This window comes from Macaca fascicularis, chromosome 16, assembly GCF_037993035.2.
Source record: "Macaca fascicularis isolate 582-1 chromosome 16, T2T-MFA8v1.1".
Classification (NCBI taxonomy): Eukaryota; Metazoa; Chordata; class Mammalia; order Primates; family Cercopithecidae; genus Macaca; species Macaca fascicularis.
Genome location: NC_088390.1, coordinates 58,513,934 through 58,539,389, shown reverse-complemented (window position 1 = coordinate 58,539,389; position 25,456 = coordinate 58,513,934). Strand labels below are relative to the sequence as shown.

At 41.0% G+C, this 25,456-nt stretch overlaps 1 protein-coding gene and 1 non-coding gene across 15 annotated transcripts in view; both read right to left on the bottom strand.

Annotated features, from left to right (window-relative positions):
• Positions 1–25,456, bottom strand: part of SKAP1 (src kinase associated phosphoprotein 1) — a 329,438-nt gene that overhangs the window by 54,232 nt on the left and 249,750 nt on the right. For all 14 annotated transcript variants that reach the window (XM_045374939.3, XM_074019392.1, XM_074019395.1 and 11 more), the window contains 2 exons: positions 4,413–4,490; positions 2,835–2,918 (listed from right to left, as the gene is read on the bottom strand). In XM_045374939.3, coding sequence (XP_045230874.1) covers positions 2,835–2,918; positions 4,413–4,490 — 162 coding nt within the window. The remainder of the gene's footprint in view (positions 1–2,834; positions 2,919–4,412; positions 4,491–25,456) is intronic.
• LOC123569680 (U6 spliceosomal RNA) lies at positions 12,622–12,728 on the bottom strand. The gene has a single exon (XR_006693481.2). It is a non-coding gene; the product is annotated as a U6 spliceosomal RNA (small nuclear RNA).

Here is a 25,456-nt window from a genome sequence, read left to right as displayed (position 1 = left end):
CAGAACACATAGAGAATAGGAACCACAGTGTCTGGGATGCTTTGAGCTCTATATCATGTGAAATGAATTGCTTAATAAATGCTTTTTGATGATGATAATGATGAGAAGGATGGCAGTGTGCTGACAATATTAAAAAAGAAAGAAGAAGATAAAAGACTCTGTCCTCACCTGGTTGAGCTAAAAGAAATACACAAACACTATTCTTACTAAGAAAATGTCATGGGCACAATAAGAAATAACTGGCAAGAAGGGAGCCATGGAACAGTGCTTTTTGACACCAGAATCTTTTTTGTTAAAGTATCTCTCCTTGTTCTAACCGGCCACTAAAATGTTTTGTTGTTTCTTTGGTCACCAGATTTTATTTCACCCTGATGGCAAAATGGTCAATAAAAGCCTCTGAGTCTCTTGCTCTTACTGTCCCCCCTCCTTTCTCACCGTGAGTATGGAAGATTCTGAATGAACAGATGTGACACACCTGGTTTTATATCTAGATATGCCAACCACTTATTTAAATGCAAAAGAAATGATGAACATATTTACAGTGACAAATGGCATATTAGTTTGAAGGTTTAAAATAAGAAAAGAACAACTGGCTGGGTTGTATGCCTATAATTTAGAGGAGAAATTGTGGTTGCTGGGTTTGAGAGCGGGTTGGGGGTTGGAAGGACACATGGGACTTGTAGCTCAGTTTACAAACTATGCTGTTATCCTTTCCAAACAGGGCTTTAGCCTTTGCCCCTAGATGGGAAAGGTTCTGAGGGATGTAGGATGGTGAAAGCTAGGCAAAGGTCTGTGATAACTACTGCAGGCAGGGAGGCAGCATGAGGCAATTGCTACCAAGCCCAAGGGCAAATCTGAAGGATTTCAAGTAACTTAGCAAAGATTCAGTGTTTTAAGAAAGAGTCTCAGCCGGGCGCGGTGGCTCAAGCCTGTAATCCCAGCACTTTGGGAGGCCGAGGCGGGCGGATCACAAGGTCAGGAGATCGAGACCACAGTGAAACCCCGTCTCTACTAAAAATACAAAAAATTAGCCGGGCGCGGTGGCGGGCGCCTGTAGTCCCAGCTACTCAGGAGGCTGAGGCAGGAGAATGGCGGGAACCCGGGAGGCGGAGCTTGCAGTGAGCCGAGATCGCGCCACTGCACTCCAGCCTGGGCAACAGCGTGAGACTCCGTCTCAAAAAAAAAAAAAAAAAAAAAAAAAAAGAAAGAGTCTCGTTCTGTTGCCCAGGGTGGAGTGCAGTGGCGTGATCTCGGCTCACCACAACCTCCACCTCCTGGGTTCAAGCGATTCTCCTGTCTCAGCCTACAGGCACCTGCCACCATGCCTGGCTAATTTTTGTATTTTTAGTAGTAGAGACGGGGTTTCACTGTGTTGGCCAGGTTGGTCTTGAACTCCTGACCTCATGATCTGCCTGCCTTGGCCACCCAAAGTGCTGGGATTACAGACGTGAGCCACTGTGCCTGGCCCGAGGCTGTAGTTCTTTCTACTACCTTAGTACTGCAGGTGCAGGAAGTACAAAGGCAACTGGGTGGGTGTCTGATTATTCCCTACATTGGATATCCAGGCACTGGGAGAGGACTAAGTTTGAGGAAGGAATAAGAAAGGAGAAACAGAAAATGACTGCAAGGAAAAAAAAAGGCTCTACTCAATCTGTATCGCTGGCCTCTGTTCGAAGGTGCACAGCACAAGAAAGCCCCAACAAGAATTGATGCTTTTTTTTTGAGACAGAGTCTTGCTCTGTCACCCAGGCTGCAGTGCAGTGGCGCGATCTCAGCGCAACCTCCGCCTCCCGGGTTCACGCCTCCTGAGTAGCTGGGACTACAGGCGCTCATCACCACGCCTGGCTAATTTTTTGCATTTTTAGTAGAGATGGGGTTTCACTGTGTTAGCCAGGATGGTCTCCATCTCCTGACCTTGTGATCCGCCCACCTCAGCCTCCCAAAGTGCTGGGATTACAGGCGTGAGCCACCGCGCCCAGCCAAGAATTGACGTTTTTTAAATTTTGTCTCCCTCTTGTTTCTTAGAATTACTCCTGGGGCAGTCCAACTCTGTAGAAGTGTATCCCCTATTCGAAAGTTTGCATTCATCTATAGTAATAATTTTTAGCTTGTATTTATTTGTAATTGCCTCCTATTGTGCTTATATCCTCTATTCCTTTTCATAAATCAATCAATTACGTTAAACATGGATGGGAGGTCTTCTAGGGTTAGCTCATGAGTGTTGACTTGATTAAGTCAGTGGTGGCTCATTAAGAAACTATCTCTGGCCTGAGTCAACACTTCACTGCTGCTGTCATCTGGCTGAAGGGCGTGCCTTGGGTACAGCAACCATTTGGGTCTCAATATTCTATGGCTATAGGAATGTTCACTGGACTACTTACTTCCTAGTAGTCATTAGGATAAAGCTGGGAGCATGCCCTTAGGGGGTTCAATTTCTGGGCCATTGTTTAAGTTCTTTAAGTCTTTCTCAGAATTAATTTATTTCAATATTTTAGCTATGGTATTGATACCTGTAAAGAGTTTGAAGTTCTTTTTATTTTTATTTTTTAAATCAAAACATTCAACTTTGATAATGTATTGCTAATCATAATAAAAGATAACCCTTTGATGTGCTGACCACACTCTTAGTGTTTAAATGTGAAATAATTTCTAAATTGGGTTCTGCTTTTTCGGTGATGGGCAAGGTATTATTTGCCCATGCCTATTTCTTTCCTAAGCATGTCCCTTTATGGGTATTAGTTAAGGACTGCTATCTTGAGATCTAAGTGCTTGAGAATTTACGAAGTGTTTGCATCCAGGAGTGAGATGCTGCTGTGTAAATGAAGAACACTTACTCTTCTCATTAGCATAGTAGTAGAAGAGACCTCTGCTGACAACACACCATCGCTTCTGCCACTCCGATCCAAAGAAACTATGATCTAAACAGAACAGCAGTAGGGGACATAAATTCAGGTAACTACCATCACTGAAGAGTCTGTAAAATCCAACAACATACAGTCCAGTGTGTTATTGTTTTATTTCCCAGGTTAATGGACTGTAAAACCCTCCTTTTCACTCCCACAGGTTATCCCATATTGACTCAGGGTCCGGGGGACTAGCTCAGTTAAAGGTCCAAGTTCTAAACAGGGGTGCCTGCTCTGTGCCCCACAGCTGTCTTTTTATCTAGCCTCCTTTATATCTTTTGGGTTCTTATCTCATCTTGTACATTTTCAAATTCTCCATTATATCTTTATGTGTTGCCTTTGACAAAGAAAAATGATTCTCCAGGCCATGGCCATGAAAGAGCTTTTTTTTTTTTTTTTTTTTTGTGCTGAGCCAATTTGCCTGTTGAGTGTTAAACCTGAGATGCCAACTCTAGTGGTACCTATTCTAATTAAATGAGTTAAAGGTCAAGAGTTGGGTTTGAAGGCAGAAGTGGTGGCTCAGGTCTGTAATCCCAGCACTTTGGGAGGCTGAGATGGAAGGTATGCTTAAAGCCAGGAGTTTGAGACTAGCCTAGGCAACAAAGTGAGGCCTTGTCTCCATAAAAAATAATAAAATATCCAGGCACAGTTGTGCACCTGTTGTCCCAGCTCTTTGAGAGGCTGAAGTGGGAGCAATTGCTTGAGCCAGGATTGGAGGCTGCAGTGAGCTATGATGGTACTACTGTATTCCAGCCTTGGTAATAGAGGGAGATCCCATCTTAAAAAAATAATAAGTAAATAAAAAAGGCCGGGTGTGGTGGCTTATGCCTGTAATCCCAGCACTTTGGGAGACTGAGGCAGGCAGATCAGTTGAGGCCAGGAGTTTAAGACCAGCCTGGCCAACATGATGAAATCCTATCTCTGCTAAAAATACAAAAAATTAGCTGGGCATAGTGGTGCACACCTGTAGTCCCAGCTACTCGGGAGGCTGAGACAGCAGAATCACTTGAACCAGGAGGTGGAGGTTGCAGTGAGCCAGGATCACACCCATGGCACTACAGAGCGAGACTCAGTCTCAAACAACAACAACAACAACAAAAACAAAAAACAAAAGAGTTGGGCTTGTCTGAAATTTGAAAGTAGGCTGCTTCACATATGATATAAAAACTACCCAGTGGGAGCACACTGAGAGATAAGGACAAGAACACCATTCATTGATTCAATAAGTTTTATTAAGCACCTGTCACATACCAGGCACTGGGGATAGAGAGGTGAGCAGGATATAACCATCCCTATCTTGATGAAGCTTATGGTCTACTCAAGGCTGGGACATCTCTCTTTAGCCTACACACAAACACCAGATTCCTTTCCTTTCCTTGCATTACTTTTGCCTTGTATCTGCCTAGCACAGTACCGGGCACAGAGAAGGCACCCAATATGTTAGCTTTCTTTTTCCTCACTTCCCTTCCCTTCCTGGAATGTTCTGAAATCTGTGGGTCTGACCATTACCTTTGCTTTTCTTCTCCAAGTATCCTTGCTTGATTATGTTATCAAGTTCTTGAGCTCCTTTTACGATGTCTTCCATTCCTAAAAGGACCAATGGCAAAGTGCTTTATTGAAACCTGGCAAAATTTTCATTTATTTAGGCTACTTTAGATAATTCACATTAATAACAGAGTACACAAGGGCAATTGCTTAAACACAGTACAAAATAAAACAATTTCTATATGATTGGAAGGAAAAGTAAATTTTCTTGCTTTTTCTTTCTTTTTTTTTTTTTTTGAGACAGAGTCTTGCTCTGTCACCCAGGCTGGAGTGTGATGGTTCTATCATGGCTCACTGCAACCTCTGCCTCCCAGGTTCAAGCCATTCTTGTGTCTCAGCCTCCCAGGTAGCTGAGACTACAGGCATGCGCCGCTACACCTGGCTAATGTTTTTTGTATTTTTAGTAGAGATGAGGTTTCACCATGCTGGCCAGGCTGGTCTTGAACTCCTGACCCCAAGTGATCCGCCCACCTCGGCCTCCCAAAGTGCTGGGATTACAGACGTGAGCCACTGCACCCAGCCAATTTTCTTTCTTTTCAATTATATCTAATGCTAAAATTGCTTAAAACGATCTAAATATACATTAATTTGTAGTAGGTGAGGTAGCCTAAATATGTACTGATAGGCAGGAAAAGGACCCCAGAAAATTAAGAATTTTTTTTTTTTTTTTTTTTTTTTTTTTTTTTTTGAGACAGAGTCTCTCTCTGTCACGCAGGCTGGAGTGCAGTGGTGCGATCTTGACTCACTGCAAGCTCCACCTTCCGGGTTCATTCCATTCTCCCGCCTTAGCCTCCCGAGTAGGTGAGACTACAGGCGCCCGCCACCATGCCTGGCTAATTTTTTCTTTTTTTGTATTTTTAGTAGGGATGGAGTTTCACCATGTTAGCTAGGATGGTCTCAATCTCCTGGCCTCGTAATCTGCTCACCTCGGCCTCCCAAAGTGCTGGGATTACAGGTGTAAGCCACTGCGCCTGGCCAAAATTAAGAATTTTTTTATGGATATAAGTTCCAAATTGGATAAACCTCACTGAGATAATCAAAAGTCAAATGAATAACTACCAGCACAGACAGCTTTAATGAGTAATAGACTCCACCATAAACATAGTCACCTAAGAGGGAGCAATAAACACACACTCAATTTTTTTTTTCTTTTAATAAACAGCCACCTCTGTGAACATAAATTTTTTTAAGTTCATACAAGAAGGGCTATGCAAGCTGAACTTAGCAATAACTGCCAAATCCTGATTTCTTAAAAGTACGGGAAAGAGGCCGGGCCCAGTGGCTCACCCTGTAATCCCAGCACTTCGGGAGGCTGAGGCAGGCAGATCATGAGGTCAGGAGTTCGAGACCAGCCTGGCCAACATGGTGAAACCTTGTCTCTACTAAAGATACAAAAAATTAGCTGGGCGTGGTGGCGCACACCTGTAATCCCAGCTACTCGGGAGGCTGAGGCACGAGAATTGCTTGAATGCAGGAGGCAGAGGTTGCAGTGAGCCGAGATCATGCCATTGCACTCCAGCATGGGTGATAAGGCGAGACTTCATCTCAAAACAAAACAAAACAAAACAAAAAAGTATGAGAAAGAATCTAAGAACTGTAGAAGGCTTCACAATACCCTGAAATTTACATCAGCCTTTAATCGTATGCTGCTAACATTCTTGGCTTTCAATTAGCCTGGTTAGGTACAAATTTATTGAGAAGTCAAGATCCTAATCCATCTTCCTCCACTGGGGTTTGTACTTACTTCACAGAAGGGAGGGACAAAGGATAGAGACAAAAAGGAATTTACTTCTCAAAAAATAAAATGAAAGAAGAATGAAAAATAAAAGCCTCTTTTAAGAACACACTCTACATTTCTTAATTAGGCAAAAGGAAGGTGTATAACTGTATATTTTTAAACGAAGAATGTTGTTTTTACCTAAATCAATCTGGCCTGGTATATGACAACATAAAAAACTCAAGGATAGAGTCCAAAAACTCGCCAGCCAAGCAAATAATTATGCTGAACCCCCTTTGACACTCTGTAATTGGATGTCCCTGGTACTCCCAATTCTTAGTCCTTTAATACCTGTTTTTCTCATTATTCGGACCTTGTGTCTTTAGTTTCTCAATTCATACAAAACCACACTCAGGCCGTCACCAATAATTCTATATGACAAATGCTCCTTCTAACAACCCCACAATATCATCCCTTACCCAAAAATCTTTCTTCAGTCTAATCTCTCCCACTCTAATCCCTAATCCCGCTTGAAGCAGCCCTGAGAAACATTGCCCATTATCTCTCCACACCACCCCCAAACATTTTTGCTGCCCCAACACTTTACCACTATTTTGTTTTATTTTTATTATTAATATAAGAAGACAGGAATGTCAGGCCTCTGAGCCCAAGCTAAGCCATCATATCCCAGTGACCTGCATGTATACATCCAGATGGCCTGAAGCAACTGAAGATCCACAGAAGTGAAAATAGATTAACTGATGACATTCCATTCCATTGTGATTTGTTTCTACCCCACCCTAACTGATCAATGTTCTTTATAATCTCCCCCACCCGTAAGAAGTTTCTTTGTAATTCTCCCCACCCTTGAGAATGTACTTTGTGAGATCCACCCCATGCCCCTAAACCTACAAGAACTCATGATAATCCCACCACCTTTGCTGACTCCTTTTTCGGACTCAGCCTGCCGGCACCCAGGTGAAATAAACAGCCATGTTGCTCACACAAAGCCTGTTTGGTGATCTCTTCACATGGACACGTGAAAGAGAAGGTAATTGGGCTAGTGGTATTTTAGCATTTACTCCTTTTAGTCCCAGAACCCAAATCTCTTTTGGATTGTCTTAAATAATTTATGAAGCAAACCAAGTACAAAACAAAGTAAGGCATGACTACATATGAATCAACTGGGCTACCTATACAGTATCTTGAGAGTTATGATTGAAATAACTTTTTTTCAAACAATTGTTTTTTGAACATTTCTTACAGTAACATTTATTCAATGGTGGCTATGAGCTGGCACTTTGCTCAGTGCCTTTCCTACTTTTTGTTTTAAAATAACATCTATGACAATTTAAAATGCAATCAAAATTACATTTTACTTTAAAGCTGTTTCAAGCTTAGTTATAGAAAGGTAGATCAGAAGAGCCTCTTTTTCTGTTTTTAAGTGTGTCTATGTGCCAGATTTTTTATCCAATTGGTCCTTATTGTTAACCTCCTTATTCATGAACTACTTTCATTTGTGTGTTTCACAGTTAGCAAACTATGTGGTTGCCATAAATCCTTTTAATCCATCTCAGGGTGCATGTGTAAGATGAGCAGCAGCAAAGGAAAGTTCATTTTTCTAGGGTTCTTTCATTTCTCCTACCCCTCTGGAAACAACCTCCAAGGAAACAGTAGCAGATTCTACTGAGGGAGAGGCATTGCGTGGGGAGAGGACCAGTTATAGAAGAGAAGGCTCTCTAAGTGCTGTCAAAAAATTGCTCCTGGGGAGGCCAGGTTTGGCACAAACCTGTAGTCCCAGCTACTTGGGATGCTGAGGTAGGAGGATCCCTTGAGTCCAGGAGTTCAAGGCTGCAGTGAGCTGTGGTTGAACCACTTCACTCCAGCCTTGAGTCCAGGAGTTCAAGGCTGTAATGAGCTGTGATTGAACCACTTCACTCCAGCCTGGGTGACAGAGCGAGATCCTGTCTCTTAAAAAAAAATTGCTCCTGGAGGCCTAAAAATTAAATGAAAGACATAGGGAGATGAGGAAAACATGATCCCATAAACCGTGAGTTTCCATCTCTTCTTCCCACAGGTTTTTTTTTTTTTCTCTTTTCTTTCTAAAGGTCTTGTTAAACTTAGAGACACAGCTCCTTGTTAAAGATGCCAAGAGTCTGAATCATAAAAGACATGTTAAACGTTCTATTAGAATTCAAACCTCCTTTTTTAATGCAAATTTAAATGCCATTTTATGGAACATCTATAATTATGAAAATAGGAAGACATTGCCTCGTGTGCAGGGAGAGTCTGTGAGTATGAATATTACATTAATGTGCCCACACCAGCTCACTGATCCTGCTGGCAGGAGCATAAAAAATGCTTGAGTGAAACTTTTATTTAGATGTTAAGACTCCAGGCCCCAGCGGGGTGACAGAGACAGCCCCTGTGAGTTGCCATCAGAGAGAGAGCTTGAATTGAATTACCCAGGGGGGAGGAAGTAGTGATGAGCACTGCTTCGCTTATTTAATTTCATTTACTTTCAGTACATTATCAGCATGAGGCTTTTCTCTCCCTACCAACTGAAACCCAAGAATGCCACCACCAAGAAAACAAAGATATAATGCAGCAGAGATGTAACTCGAAGTCACTAATTCTAGGAGACAAGGGACAGCACCATCACCACCTTCTCTCCCCAAGAGTCAAACTCAGTTTGTTAAAATTGTATACTGAAAGAGTTGCTGAATTTTTTCTCTTTGTCATTCACTAACAAGATTCTGAAAAGGAATATAGCTGGAAACAGTTTTTTATATCCTGTGTTTTTGTGTGTAGTCAGTAAGATGTGTTATGTTGCTTTCTTTCTTTCTTTCTTTTTTTGAGACAGAGTCTCACTCTTGTCGCCCAGGCTGGAGTGCAATGGTGCGATCTCAGCTCACTGCAACCTCCACCTCCCGAGTTCAAGTGATTCTCTTGCCCCAGCCTCCCGAGTATTTGAGATTACAGGCATGCACCACCACACGCGAATAATTTTTTGTATTTTTAGTGGAGATGGGGTTTCTCCATGTTGGTCAGGCTGGTCTCGAACTCCTGACCTCAGGTGACCCAGCTGCCTCAGCCTCCCAAAGTGCTGGGATTACAGGCGTGAGCCACCGCACTCAGCCTATGTTGCTTTCTTATTCATTAGACAGAATCTGTATTGAGGAACTCTCTAGACTGGTTTCCCTATGGGCAGTGGGAAAAAATGGGATTATAGGCTAAGTTTAGAATGTCTATGGAAAAAAATTGGGAAATGAGGTCAGATCAGTCTCTATTCTACTAATTGTCTTCTATGTACAAGGTACTGTGTGGTGAGTCCAATAACAGAGTTGTTCTCAATGTAGTTGACTCTGAGCTCAAGCTCATTAGCTCCACGATCTATCTGACAAATCCAAACAACCAAGATGGGAATCCACAGTGGCATGCAAGGTACCTCCTCTTTCAGTGTCAGTGCAGGGTCCTACTGATCAAGAACTAGTGATCCTGAGGATGCACAGTGTTAGCCATGCCATGGGGTGATGAGGCAGGAATCTTGTATGCCTGAATCCACACCTACTGGTAAATGAACAGATCTGCAGAGAGCTAGTTAATGCATAATAGAAAGTATGTAAAATATGCTTTAGAGGATGATTATAAAAATAGGAAGAAGTTGCAAACAATTGTATAGGTTGCTATTTTAAGGCAAACAATTTATATTTAAGTATACAATTAAAAAAAGAAGCTTTTTGTTCATCACCTGAGAAAAGATATCACTACCATCATGAAAAAATAAAAATGATTTTGATTTATTGAGAATAAATGGCCCTCTTGGCTAAGTCTAAAGGTGTATTACATTATATCAGCACAAAACAGAATTACATTAGGGTCATAATCTCTCTCTACCACTACACTTAACTAAACCTCTCAGAACAGCCCGTATAAAGAAAAGATTCACTTAGCTGAAGGATATGGGGCCATAAAGATAAGATCAACAGAGAAGTGTGTTACCCAGAAGTGATGGCCACCCAACTTTCATGGCAGATGAAGATAAAAGAAATTCTCAGATATCTTTCTCTTCATCTAGATTCCTTTAAACCCTTGTATCCCACCCATATCCAACTCTGCAATAAAAAACGACAGGATAGGATTCCATCTCTCAATGCTAAACATGACTCTTTAGTCAGCTATGCACAGCAACAACAATGGGGACCCTTTGGAGTGTGACACATTTCCATAAAGCAGTCAATAAAAAAGACACGGGAGCTTATGTGAGTCATGGCCTATTTAACCAGCTGCGTTCTAGCCCACTGAGAAAAGAGAATTGGAGAAATCAGTTGGCAACACCAGAGCACAAGGCTAATAGCATAGGAGGCCACATAATTTCCACTGCAAAAAGGCTGCAGCCCCTGCAGAACAAACCAGGTGCCCACTAACTTTCATTATAGGCAGTTGGCTTGGTCTCTTGCTAAATCATCCTGAAAGGAAAATAAATAATTTTTTAAAACACATATTTTGTTCAAATCGTTCCCCTATTAAATTATGGACTTCTCCCATCCTCCCTCTTCCTTTTAATTCAAGTTCTTTTCAACTGTTTGAAAAAGGGACCTAACCAACTTGAGCCTAGAGATTAATAGCTACCAGGGGTGAATTTCAGATAGGGTGAAGTTTAACAGGTTCCTTAATTAAAGTACTCACGTAAAAAACCCAGGGATTGGGTGCATGAGATAGGAGAAAATTTAACATTTGAAGGCTGGGAATGGTCAAATTCCACCTGTAATTCCAATGCAGTCACAGATGGCTGGTGTATGTGCATCTGCAGACATGTACAAAAGCACACGCTTTAAAATGCCTCAAATGTACCGAGGTGAGGAGGGTATTGCAGATAGGTTGGGGAGGGGGTAGTTTTCTCTTGTCTGGTGACTGTGGATTTCAAATCTGTTCATTAACCTCTCTTTTGTGCATTTGATTTCTGTGGCCTTCTTTAATAATTTCATTACTGCTTTTCCTTAGCTTCTTACTTTTCTGGGTTACTTTTTTGCCTTCTTCTCAATTTTCAGGAACCAGTCAATAAATGATAGTTTGTAGTGTCTGGCAGGAAGTGCTCATCTTCTGATACTAACAAGGAAGTTGTTTTCCATGACTATTCCTTGACTAGTCCCTTGAACAGGCATATATAATTCTTTAACTTCTGTGGTTCCATGTGATATCCACTTGAGTTTACACTTATACCACACACTTTTCTTGCATTGTGTTTCACTTATAAAGGAATTTAGCTCAACATATGAAAGGTGAAAAATTCTAAACCATTAGTAATAGATTTAGCATCTAAAAGTTTCAAAGATATAGAAAGCTCTCTAACAGATGGCTTTAAACTAACTGAATGGAACTGTTCATGGAGAAATAAATTGGACAACAGATGAAAGGAAGGGAATGAACACAACGTACTTAATCAAGTTCTTCAACAAGCTGTGATGTAAGAAGCTAGGAAACAAAACATGAGCAACTGGAGCTAGACTAAAGGACCCCAGAAAAAGGTAGAAACGACACATTTGTAGTTAGCAAACCAACGCAGAAGACAACTTTCATGAGACCTCAATAGACTCATGTTACCCTTCCAATTTTTGAAGTTCTTTTAAAAACACCAGTGAATCCAGGTTACAGAAATCTGTGGAGAAAATCCTGTTACACTGAAGACAAAAAAACCTCTGAGGTTCTAGGTCAGTAGTACTAAGAAAAAAAAAGCAGATAATAAACAAAATAATTAAAATGAATATGCTTTAACAAAAATGGCCCCCCAAAACCCTAACCAATTTTTAATTCATCAGCATTGTATCAAGCATTTTTACATCTAAGTCCCACAACATCCCTATGAGGCATGTTTTATTATCATCCCCACTTTACAGACGAGGAAACTGAGGTGTAATGAAATGACATGACTTGCTGAAGGTTGCTCAGTTGGAATAGCCTATGTTCTTTCCAATACGCTGAGCTTCAGGCATGCACAGAAGTGGATGAGGAAAGATTGGGTCTTCCCATCTCACTCCCCCACAAAAAGAGACCCTGTTTTTTGGAAGGAGAAACAGGCGTGATGGGTGGTTATTCTATCTCCTGGTGTCAAAAAACTATTTAAGTATCTATATTTCTTATTTATTTTTTATGAGTAAAATGAGCAGGTTTTATTTTTATGTTTTTCAGCTTTTATTTTAGAATCAGGGGGTACATGTGTAGGTTTGTTACAAAGGTATATTGTGTGATGCTGAGGTTTGGAGTATGAATGAATCTGTCACCCAGGTAGTGAGCACAGTACCCAATAATAGTTTTTCAACCCTTGCTTCCCTCCCCACCTCCTCATGTATTTACCCAGTGTCTATTGTTGCCACATTTATGTCCATGTGTACCCAATGTGTAGCTCCCACTTATAAGTGAGAAAATGCCATTATGTTTTCTGTTTCTGCATTAGTTCAAAACATGGAATGCTTCACAAATTTGCATGTCATCTTTGCTCAGGAGCCATGCTAATCTTCTCTGTATCATTCCAATTTTAGTATATATGCTGCCAAAGTGAGCACTCTTACTTTTAAATGTACTAACTGATTAATCTTTGGAATTGCCTCCTAGGGCAGATCTATGTGAAACCCAAGAGGTCAACAGAAAGTCTCAGAATGCAATAAAAGGATACATGAGTAAAGTACCTATAAGAGGACACAGCCAGAAACTCTCAAAAAATGCTGCTTGGGACTGGGTGTGGTGGCTCACGCCTGTAATCCCAGCATTCTGGGAGGCTGAGGTGGGCAGATCACAAGGTTGGGAGTTTAAGACCACCCTGGCCAGTGTGGTGAAACCCTGTCTTTACTAAAAATACAAAAAATTAGCTGGGCATGGTGGTGCACACCTGTAATCCCAGCTACTTGGGAGGCTGAGGCAGGAGAATTGCTTGAACCCAGGAGGTGGAGGTTGCAGTGAGCTGAGATCGCACCACTGCACTCCAGTCTGGGTGACAGAGTGAGACTCTGACTCAAAAAAAAAAAAAAAAAAAGCTGCCTGGTCACCAAGGTTTGTAAGACCTCTTATGATGCAAGGGTGATCATCTAGAAAAAGGAAACCCTGTTCCAGTGTAGGGCTCATGCAGAAATTTGCAGAAATCTTGGGCATGATTTGTTTACTCTTGAAGGAAGAGGTTTGGGTTTGAAAAGGAAGAAGATTTTTCCCAGCACTTCGGGAGGCTGAGGCAGGCAGATCACTTGAGGCCAGGAGTTTGAGACCAATCTGGCCAACATGGCGAAACTCAGTCTCTACTAAAAATACAAAAATTAGTGAGGCATGGTGGTATGTGCCTGTAGTCCCAGGTACTTGGAAGCCTGAGACAGGGTTGCTTGAGCCTAGGAGGCAGAGGTTGCAATGAACTGAGAGTGCACCAGCCTAGGTGACAGAACAAAACTCCAAACAAAACAAAACAAACAAACAAGCAAAACAAACAAAACAAAACAGGATTTTAAAGTCAAATATCCAAATGGGTTTCTTTTCATAAAGTATTCCCTCAGTAATGCCAAGCCACAAGCTAACTTACAGAAACCATGAGTATTCATGGAGGATGAAGAACCCTCTCATTACTACAAAGGGGCAACACATGCTAATTGTCTAGGAGACCTGTGGTCTTGCAAGATGCTCTCTTCCACATCTTCAGTTTCAGTGGGATTTTACTTATAAGAAATGAAAGTGTTAGGAAAAAGCCCTTCTAACTCCAAGCATGGTAACTTCAATGCACTAATGATAGCATCTAAATAAATGGTAATAATCAACACTTTCTGGTAGGTATCAGGAGTTCATCTTAAAGAATGACTAACTATAATAATCCATTGCTTCTCAATCATGAAACATTGGTGAACTTTGATCAGTTAAAGGACAGAGATTTTGAATAATTTACTTTTAGAATAAGAATGGGTTTAAAGTTTTTCTATAACAATACCATCCACTGCATTCTGATACGCTTTCTTATAGGGAAAAGTCAATCAAAAATAACTTATAGCTTATCCTATGTATGCTACAGCCTATAGTGATGAAATGAATCTAATGTACTATCATAATTGTGGCATCATGAATTCCCACAGTGCTTTATTTACTTGAAAACAAATTGTGTTCCTTCAAAACCATGTGTGTTCTGTGGTAGTGGGTTAAGCATATGTGTCTTTTGATTTTATCAATAACACATACCCGTAACCCAACATCCTCAGCTTCGTTTTTATCCTAAGAATCCATCCTTAATATAGAACCACAAAAGACCTGAAGTCTCTTTAGCAGCTAAGCCACAGTAAGTGGCAACAGAGCAAAGTGGGAATTCTGATACAAATTAAGGCAGCAGTCCTTCAAATGGCCTCATGATTCTAAAAAGGAGAAGAGGATTTTAAAATGCCAAATTGTCTTTTTACAAACCTTGCAAGATCGATGTATTCCCCCTGAGTCAGATCACCATTATACATGCATCACTTGAGAGCCTATCTTTAAAAATGAATGATGAAATGTCATTTTCAGATCTGTTTATTTACTATGCCACTGGGCCACTGGACTGTGATAAGAACACAGAGAAAAGGAAATAAAAAGAAAAGAGCCTTTTCTGGGTTTGGAATCACTTTTTAACTGGTTCACCAAACTGTGGGCAGAAGTCATCTTTCTAAAACACAGATCATGTCACATTCCTGCTTAAGTCCTGTAATGGTTTTTTATTACCTACAGGATGAAACTCAAACTCTCCAGCATACAAAAACTTTTAAGTGCTTGGTCTCTTCCTACCTTCAAGTTTCATTTTCTCCCAACTTTGTCACCTCCTAGTACTCCAGCAATAATAAGGAACAGACTCTGTCCTATGGAACATGCCATGCACTTTACACTGCAAGGTCTCTGTGTATTTTGTTTTTCCTGTTTGGAACTTCCTCTCTCTACTTCCAGCTGCCGAACTGGGAGTGCTCCTTCAATTGAAATGTCACATCCTCTTTGAATCTTTGATTCCCCCATGTAAAATTAAATACTCCCTCTTCTGTGCTTCAATAGCATTTTCTAGAACATTTTTATAGCACAGTCTTGGCTCCCAGGGACCCTAAATCTTTTCCTCAATGTGCTCCATTCTTGCCACTTTGCTTGGGTTTCCTTAAGACCTTAGGAACAATGCAAAACTGCTAGAATCTTTGAAAAAGCAAATAGAAAAAGGGCTATTCCTGGGAAAAGAACTGTAGTTGTGGACCTGGGTACAAGGCAATAGGGAGGAGGGTAAAAATGGATCTTGCATTCATAGGAAAAGAGATGACACCATGGAAGAAATTAAGTGAACAGAACATTATAGTAGCCTCTATCTCCTGGGTTCAAACAATCCTCCTGCCCTCAGCCTTCCAAGTAGCTTGGAGTACTTGGTGTGCACCGCCATACATTATAGTACCTGGATTAAAACGGGGAAACAAAGAAGTTGCATATTAGATTCTTCTTTGGTACATATAAATGGGGAAACAAAGAAGTTGCATATTAGATTCTTCTTTTGTGCATATAGCTGTGCACGTAGGGGGATGTGCCAGGGTTTGCATGGCAATTGTCTAGGTAAGAAGAGTAAGAATTAGATTGAGAAGGAAGGCTGGGCATGGTGGCTCACGCCTGTAATCCCCACACTTTGGGAGGCCGAGGTGGGCAGATCACAAGGTCAGGAGTTTGAGACCAGCCTGGCTAATATGGTGAAACCCTGTCTCTATTAAAAAAAAAAAAGCAAAAAATATTAGCCGGTGTGGTGGTGCACACTTGTAATCCCAGTTATTTAGCAGGCTGAGACAGAATTGCTTGAACCCTGGAGGCAGAGGTTGCAGTGAGCCGAGATCGTGCCACTGCACTCCAGCCTGGGCGACAGAGGAAGACTGTTTAAAAAAAAAAAGAAAAAAAAAGAATTAGATTGAGGAAGAACTGAAACATGTGAATAGCTGAGCCCCATCACAAGATTGGGCCATTCTTTTTTTTTTTTTTGAGTTGGAGTTTCACTCTTGTTGCCCAGGCTGGGGTGCAATGGCGCAATCACCGCTCACTGCAACCTCTGCCTCCCAGGCTCAAGTGATTCTCCTGCCTTAGCCTCCTGAGTAGCTGGGATTACAAGTGCCCACCACCACGCCCAGCTAATTTTTGTATTTTTAGTAGAGACGGGGTTTCACCATGTTGATCAGGCTGTTCTTGAACTCCTGACCTCAGGTGATCCAGCCACCTCAGGCTCCCAAAGTGCTGAGATTACAGGTGTGAGCCACCGTGCCCAGTCCTGGGCCATTCTTTAATCAGTTGTTGAACTGATATGGAATTAAGAAGGATCTTTCCCTTAAATATACACAATACACTGTAAGGAGTGTGGTACTAATTATTTATTTTCTGGAAGCCTAAAGAAAAGCTGCCAGTGGGAAATCTGGTCCCTTTCATAGGGGCAGTGCAATTCATTATTTGTATACTTGTTTCTCTTTTTATCCCCAGGGGCCTTGCACACACAGTAGGTACCCAATAATGTTTGTTAAACGGAACTGAAACCACTTCTAGCCTAATAGGACTTGTGATCTAGGAATGCAATATGGAAGTGAATATTTGTTAGTCAAACCATTTTCATTTAAGTCACTGACAGTAATTTTTGTTCTTCTTTAATCTTAGGGTTGGTATCATACAAAACAAGAAAGTAAGAAGAGGCAAGGAAAGGAGGATTTTCCCAAGAGAACAAGGAGGAAGTGGGGGTGCAGAAGTATGACAGCACTGAGAATGAAAGATAGAGGACCAAAAAGGATTTTGGAGAAAAAATTAGAATAAATGCCATGAACCTCAACTGGAGAGAAATAAATTTCTCTCTCTCTCCTTCCTTCCTTCCTTCCTTCCTTCCTTCCTTCCTTCCTTCCTTCCTTCCTTCCTTCCTTCCTTCCTTCCCTCCCTCCTCCCACTCTCTGTCTTCCTTGCTTCTTTCCCTCACTCTTTCCTTCTTTCCTCTCTCTCTCTTTCTTTTCTGAGACAGGGTCTTGCTCTGACACCCAGGCTGAAGTGCAGTGGTGCAATCACGGCTCACTGCAGCCTCCATCTCCTGGGTTCAAACAATCCTTCTGCCCTCAGCCTTCCAAGTATCTTGGACGACTTGGTGTGCACCGCCATACTTGGCTAATCTATTTTTTATTTTTGGTAGAGACAGGGTCTTACTATGTTGCCCAGTCTGGTCTTGGACTCCTGGCCTCAAGCAATCCTTCCACCTTAGCCTCCCAGAGTGCTGGGATTATAGGTGTGAACTACCACACCTGGCCAAGAAATAAATTTCTGAGTCACATGTTACAGCCTGATTGGCACACCAATTCTGTTTGCCTTGGACCTTATCTATCTCCAGAACAGGGTTCAGAGGAAGCCATAAACAGGCAAAGGACTGAGCCAAATGAAGAACTGATTACTCTTTAGGAAAGAGCTATTGATTCCAACTTCTGAGCTATAGACTTTGAGTGACTGAGAATTTGGCCACTGATAGTGTTTCCTCAGTCTTGTTCTTTTATTTCTCTCCTGGAGAAATGGCATTTTCTTTTTGGACTTTTACATTTAAATTGGTTTGCATCCTGTGAGCAAACATCCTATGTGTGTCTGAGCATTTAATACTGTTAATGGTGAAGGCTATATGGAGATTAGTGTGACAGACTCCTGATGTCTCTATTTTAGTTACATCCAAAGCAAAAGATTTAAGGAGGAATCAAATGATAACAATTTTGCCCTCTCTATGTCTCTCCAGTAAAAGACATTCAGATATCATCAGAGTACTGCATTGAGAAAACTTTAAAAGCAAACACAGCAGAAAATACAAAAGAAGACTTAGGAACTAATTACCATGATTCTCTGGGGGTATTTCAGGGTGGGTGATCTAATGAGAACTCTCACACCCCATCAGGAAGAACTTGATGGGAAAGCAGTGATCTTAGCAATGTGGCTTTGACCTGGTATGTATTATCTCCTGGTCAAAGGGCCACTCCCAAGCCAAGCCTCACCCTCAGACAGCTCCATGGGTGTCCCTGTGCAGCAGTATGGGCTCAGAGACAGAAAAATGATGTTGGCTATGATAAGTTACCTTTAAGGCAAAAATCACCCTACCTTAAAAAAGAAGTTACAAATTCTAGATTTAAATCTTTCTGGATTCTTCTGTTTCATCTGACAAAACTCAAGCAAGTTTGAAGTCAAACTTTGCAAGCAAAAAGAATTAGGAAGGGAAAATGAGGGTGATGTTTCTAAACCCAAAATTTTCCAACCAAATCACCAAGTCTGTAATTGCAAAACAAAAACACTAAATCTCAATATCTATTTGCACAGCTCATTAACTAAGGGCTCACACTCAGCAAACGGGGAAAAAAAGGAAAAGAAAAAAACTTCAGTACCAAACACATTTGGAAAGTTACTATAGAGACCTATATTTCCCTTGGATCTAAACTAGACCCTGCCACATTCTGCGGCACTGTGGTTGGATGCATCTATTTGTCTGTCTGTCTTTATTGCTTATTTAGCAAGTAGCAAATCGGGACAAGGCAAAGCATCTTTTGTCAGACCATGCGGGAGAGAGAAAGAGAACATTTCTTTCCCCACTGAACATTACGAACGTTATGGCAGGCACTCGACCTGCTCTGCTACTGGGACAACATGATTTACAATGTGAAAAGGGAAAACCTAAATCACCAAGTAATGAAAACATTAAAGTTAATGCATCACAAGTGAGGAATTTATTACCATTAACTCCAATAAACAGTTATAAAACACTCGTCCTTTCCTGTCCGTGCAAAGGGACACAGACACTGGACTTCATTAAGCTCAACTTTCTTTTCTTCTTCACTAGACCAGTCATGTGTGTTTGAACCAACCACCATTTATTGTTAAGTGGACTGGCTCATTTTCCAGGACTGTAGAAAGCTGAAGGCACATCCATTCTGCTTCACGGCACTTGGTATAGACGGATGAAATAGCAAAGTTTAGAAGACATGCAGTTCGGTATTGCTATATAAGTTTATTTAAGTCTCTAAAATGTATGTCTGACAAAAGAAGAGTAGCTTTTTCGAGCAGCCCTCCTCATAGGCAGGTATATAAGTAATAATGCCTGGTGAGGAGGGTGGCATATTGGATGCCAATGCACGTCAGGTGCGTTTAGCTGAATAATTTTTCGCTTGTTATTGTTTGGTATAGCACCTTGGAAGCCTGAGATGGAAACCCATTTCCTTCTATCATTTTTCTCTGTCACAGGGGCAGAGAAGTTTATTACCTTAAGGTTGTTCCTGAACAAAAGAGGCTGCACATATTGGATGGCTAAGGTAGATTGGTTCCAGATTCATTTGTTTTCAAGGAAAAAAAGAACTAAAGTGTCTTTTTGAAAAGCTACTTCGAATTGTGGAATTGCCTGGGTGTTACAAAGCACATAGGAGAGGCAGCATGAAATTCAGGCTTCCCTAACCGAATAGTTACAACAGTAACACGATAACAGTAATACTTTACATTTGGATAACGCTTTATTTAGTGTTTATAAAATGCTTTCACATATGACACCTCCTTAATTCTGATCTCCTTCATTCAGACAGAAAGATCTCACCATTCTAGCCTTCCGAAGCTGAAACAGGCTCACACAGTTGGGAAGAAGAAGAATCAAGACATAAACTCAGGTTTTTTTTGTTTTTGTTTTTGTTTTATGAGACGGAGTTTCACTCTTGTTGCCCAGGCTGGAGTGCAATGGCATGATCTCAGCTGGAGTACAATGGCGCTATCTGAGCACCTCCCGGGCTCAAACGATTCTCCTGCCTCAGCCTTCTGAGTAGCTGCGTTACAGGCATGTGCCACCACACCCGGCTAATTTTTTTTTTTTGGATTTTTAGTAGAGACGGGGTTTCACCATGCTGGCCAGGCTGGTCTCGAACTCCTGACCTCAGGTGATTCCCCGGCCTCTACCTCCCAAAGTGCTGGGATTACAGGTGTGAGCCACCGTGCCTGGCCAAAACTCAGGTATTTTTAAGCTCCAAATCCAGTTTTTTTTTCCTTTTGTTTTGGCTACATCATGCTATACATTTTATCTAATGTTATGTTATAGTCCTAACTATAAAGTCAAGATGAAGAATGCTTTAATTCTATATTTCTCAGTCCAAAATTCATGATTTTTAGGAACCTCATTCTGCTAAGAATCGCTACAGTAACTATACTACTAAATGGAGCCATTATGCCTGGGAGTTGTCCAGGATATTCAGCCTTAAAATGTGATCTGATCGTTGGCATTACCAGAGAAGAGACAGGCACCTGGGCTGTATGAGGTTCACAGGGATGTTTAGCCCCAGACATTGAGTGGGACTACTGGACTTCTATGGGTCAAACTGTGTAGAGCACATGAAAGGAGGAACAAGAATAGCTCTGATACAGAATCTGAGCAGTACATCCCACATTACAAAAGCTAAGAGTTCCTTAAGACCAACTACTAAAATGTTGTATGATTTAAGATGGTAGAAATACTTGTCAAGGAATCAATTTCTTCCTTCCTTCCTTCCTTCCTTCCTTCCTTCCTTCCTTCCTTCCTTCCTTCCTTCCTCCCTCCCTCCCTCCCTCCCTCCCTCCCTCCCTCCCTCCTCACAGGGTATCACTCTGTTTCCCAGGCTGGAGTGCAGTGGCTTCATCTTGGTGCACGGCAGTCTCCACCTCCCAGGCTTAAGCAATCCTCCCACCTCAGCCTTCCGAGTACTACAGGCACGTGCCACCATGCCTGGCTAATTTTTGGATTTTTTGGTAGAGATAAGGTTTAGCTATGTGGCCCAGGCTGGTCTAGAACTCCTGGGCTCAAGAAATCCACCTGCCTCGGCCTCCCAAAGTGCTGGGATTACAGGTGTGAGCTACTGCGCCTGGCCAAGGAAATCTTAAATAGAGCAAAAAGATCAAGAAAAGGAAACCAAGGCTGGGCGCGGTGGCTCAAGCCTGTAATCCCAGCACTTTGGGAGGCCGAGACGGGCGGATCACGAGGTCAGGAGATCGAGACCATCCTGGCTAATATGGTGAAACCCCGTCTCTACTAAAAATACAAAAAACTAGCCGGGCGAGGTGGTGGGCGCCTGTAGTCCCAGCTACTCGGGAGGCTGAGGCAGGAGAATGGCGTAAACCCGGGAGGCGGAGCTTGCAGTGAGCTGAGATCCGGCCACTGCACTCCAGCCTGGGCGACAAAGCGAGACTCCGTCTCAAAAAAAAAAAAAGAAAAGGAAACCAGAAAAGATAAACAGTATTAGAACACAGAAACAGAGGGAAGGACATTATCAAAGAAATAATAACATTTCTCAAAATGATAGGAATCTTTTGATTGAAATGGTCCTCCATACACCCAGCATATGAAAGAAAGGGACTCATATATTGGTAATCACAGTGATATTTCAGAACAGAATTCATAAAAAGAAGATCCTAAAACCTTCTGAATCAGGGGGGAGAAACAAGTCATACAAAGAATCAAGAATCAGAATGGCACTGAAATTCTCCACAGCAACAATGAAAGCTGGAAGCCAGTGAAGCAAAGCTTTCCAAGTTCTAAGGGAAAATGATTTCCATTAGCATTCTCACACCCCAACTAACAGTTAAGTGTAAAAGTAGAATACAGAGGTTTTCAGACATTCAAAGTCTCAAGAAATTGACCTCCCAGGCATCCTTTCTCAGGATGCCACCACAATATGTGCTCCATTAAAATGAGGGAGTTTCACCAAGAAAGAAGGTGACATTGGGTCCAGAACGTGGTGCTCTGATGAAGGAAAGGGATGAAAGGGAAGTCCCAGGATGACAGCTATGCAGGAGGCCTGAGAGCAGCCAGTCCAGAGTGGGGAGGAGGATGGAGATCTCCAGGAGAGACTAGAAGCACAAATGGAACTGATGAATCATCTGGTGTGTTTGACCATGTGGAAAATTACAATTCTGCAAAGTTTGGAAAGAATTAGGGATGGTGACTTAGAAAACTATGCAAATGAAAAAAGTCAAGGCATTTGCCAACTCTAGGAAAAACAATAATTTTTTTTTACATTTACTGGTTTATTATAAAGGATATTACAAAGGATATAGGTAAAGAGATGCATAGGGCGAGGTATGGGGAAAGGGGTGTGGAGCTTCCATGTCCTCCCAGGCTATGCTACCCTCCAGGAACCTCCACGTGGTCAGTTATCTGGAAGCTCTATGAACCCAGTCCTCTTGGGTAAAAAATGAAGAGGTATTTTTTTTTATTACCCCTTGGTATAAAAAATAAAGAAATAAAATTTAATTATACAATTTTATAAGGGTTGACAGTAAGTAATATTTATGTAGTTAAATAACATAAATGCTAAATATTGATTAACTGAAAATTATGATATAACCACACTGGAAAGATCAAGAATGGGGAATTGATGGCTGGGATGGAATGGGAAAGCTAAATCCTCCCCTACCATAATAAAAAATCAATAGATAATGTCTGAAATTGATAAACTAAAAAAATAGCTGTATAATCATATTATTTAGAAGTGTGGAAGAGACACATCAGAATAGATGAAAAAGTTAATTTTTAAAAAATGGAAAGGGGTTGCCTCTGGAAAGCAGAACTCCAGGGCAACTGCTTGTAGTATTATTTGATTTAAAAAATTTTTTTTTGGAAATGGGGTCTTGCTATGTGGCCGAGGCTGGATTCAAACTCCTGGGCTCAAGTAATCTTCCCACTTTAGCCTCCCAAGGGACTACAAGTACACACCATTGTGCCTGGCTTTGTTTGATTTTTAAGAACTATATGCATACATTATTTTGATAAAAATAAAAATAGAAAATTTTAAAAATAGTTTTTCAACTATTTCACAGTAAAGCCATGTCTCCATATTTATATAATGATGTCCATTCTGAGTGGCTGATTACACAACATTCCTAAGCTTGATATGAAAGTACATGGCAAAGGAATCCAGAAAAGAAAGAACAAACCAGTTTAGAATAAAGAGAAACAATGCTATTAAAAACATTTGCACAGGTTGGGCATGGTGACTCACGCCTGTAATCCCAGCACTTTGGAGGCTGAGGCAGGCAGATCACCTGAGGCCAGGAGTTCAAAATCTGGCCAACATGGAGAAACCATCTCTACTGAAAATACAAAAATTAGCCGGGTGTGGTGATGCATGCTTGTAATCCCAGCTACTCAGGAGGCTGAGGCACGAGAATTGCTTGAGCATGGGAGACAGAGGTTGCAGTGAGCCGAGACTGTGCCACTACACTCCAGCCTGGGCAACAGAGGAAGACTCTGTCTCAAAAAGAAAAAAAAAAAATTACACAAAGTTATATCTGAATTAGATATTGTCTTAAGAATACTTTAATAATCTGTAGTCTTTATGCAATTTTAAGAGTCATTTACAATTCTAATATTGTACTTTATACCATATGTCTAATTTGCCTAAGCTCTTTCTACATTACAAGGGGACCCACAAAAACAGGAGGTCTCTTTCCACTGGAAAGCTGCTTTATTTCATAAGTAATAAAAGGTATGGAATCCCATTATGAAATTTGGGGTCAGAAGCCCAGGGTATAAACTTGGGTTGCAATTGACGAAGTATTATTGTATTACTGGGCATGACCAGAATTTGATCAAGTACCTGTAGATCAAATCAAATCAATAAAAATTTATCTGGAACCTACCACGTGGGAGGTTTTGTGCCAGAGAGCACAGAATTCCTAGAATGTCCTAGAATGACTTCAGATCAGCACAAAGACAGAGACAGCACAGACATGATTTTAATTTATAGGGTTGGAAAGGTACAAGGCTATAAAATAGGACACCTGTTGTCTTGCATTTATGTTAAAGGTTTCACCTTTTTAAAAAACAATCAGAAACACATAATCATTAGTCTTGACATAAATTATACTTTAGATTGGGAGTGGAAATCATGTTTTCGGAATAGGAAGGGAAGGAAAAGTAAAACCAACTGCATGTAATTTTTCAAGTGGAAACAATGGCAATATGAAGATATATGGGCATCAGACCCACTGGTAGAGGAAGGAGGCTGTGCTCTCTTACCTCTTACGATGTCACTCCTGTGACCTCTACCATTTGAAATGCTTTGATTCCACCTTGCCCAAGGGACCTGTGAGCACCAGGGAAAGGGATGAAGGATGCCTATGCCTGACCTCACCTTTACATTGTCTAACGACTGAAAGTATAAATCAGCTTTCCCCTTGAAGACCCAAGTGTCAGTAGCTCATGTGAAATGCTGGAAATATTAAATGATGTCCCTGAGGGTTTTATTGTTACTCAGTTTTCTCCTGTAACTTGGAGAGCTGTTCACATGAAGGATACTCTCCCCCAGGACCTCAATTTGTATATAAAATGAAGTATGAAACTCTAACAACTTCTTGCCAGGTTGGAAAGAAAATAAACAATTAGGGGAGGCTGCACTTAGCCTATTGTCCTGTTTATATTTCATTTATCTCTTTGACTATTTCTGGTGAACAGTTCACACCAACAAAGGTATGATAACACTCTTATTACAAATTCTTATTTCCAGGGCAATAAATCTTTGATAGTTACAAAATCTCCATAGACAATTCAATGTGTTTTTATAATGGACAAGAACAAAAATTCTTCCTTTTATCCTATTTAGCAGAGGGAGTGTACTAATAATTAGAACTGAGGGGCGAGTGTCTGGATGCCAGGGTTCCATGTCTAGCTAGGACTTGGGCCTGTATCTAAATCTCCCTTCCAGATTATTTCTGCAGAATTTACAAAATCTATGGATGCTTAAGTCTCCTAATATACCTTGATTCATTAATCCTCACCACTACCTCTATAATAAGAGTAATTTTCTATAATAAGAGAAATGACCATTTTTCTTTTGATGGAGAAATTAAAGTGATTTGCTCAAGCCTCCTAGTTAATAAGTGGACAAGGCAGGAACAGAAGGAATTCTCATGGCAATCCTTAGCGTTAGTCTCTCTATATCTCAGTCTTTCCCCCTCCTCTTTCCATCAAAAACTTGAAGTAATGCTACCCAAAGAATACAGTCCTTATTACAGAAACATTCTTATACATTTATGTAGAGCTTTAAAATTTTTTAGAGCACATTCGAACCTCCTATTTAACTTGGTTTTTATGATAGTCCTATTAGGTGGGTATTTACAGAGTCTGGAAGGAAAGGATAAAAATAATAAGAAACAAAACAGTTGAGAAGAAAAGCCAGTGAAATATTAAGGATTGCCTAAGACATTGTAGAATCTTAATTACCCCAGATTTGTAAAAGCTGGCCAGATACATGAAAATATTGATTAGACTGGCCGTGCCTGG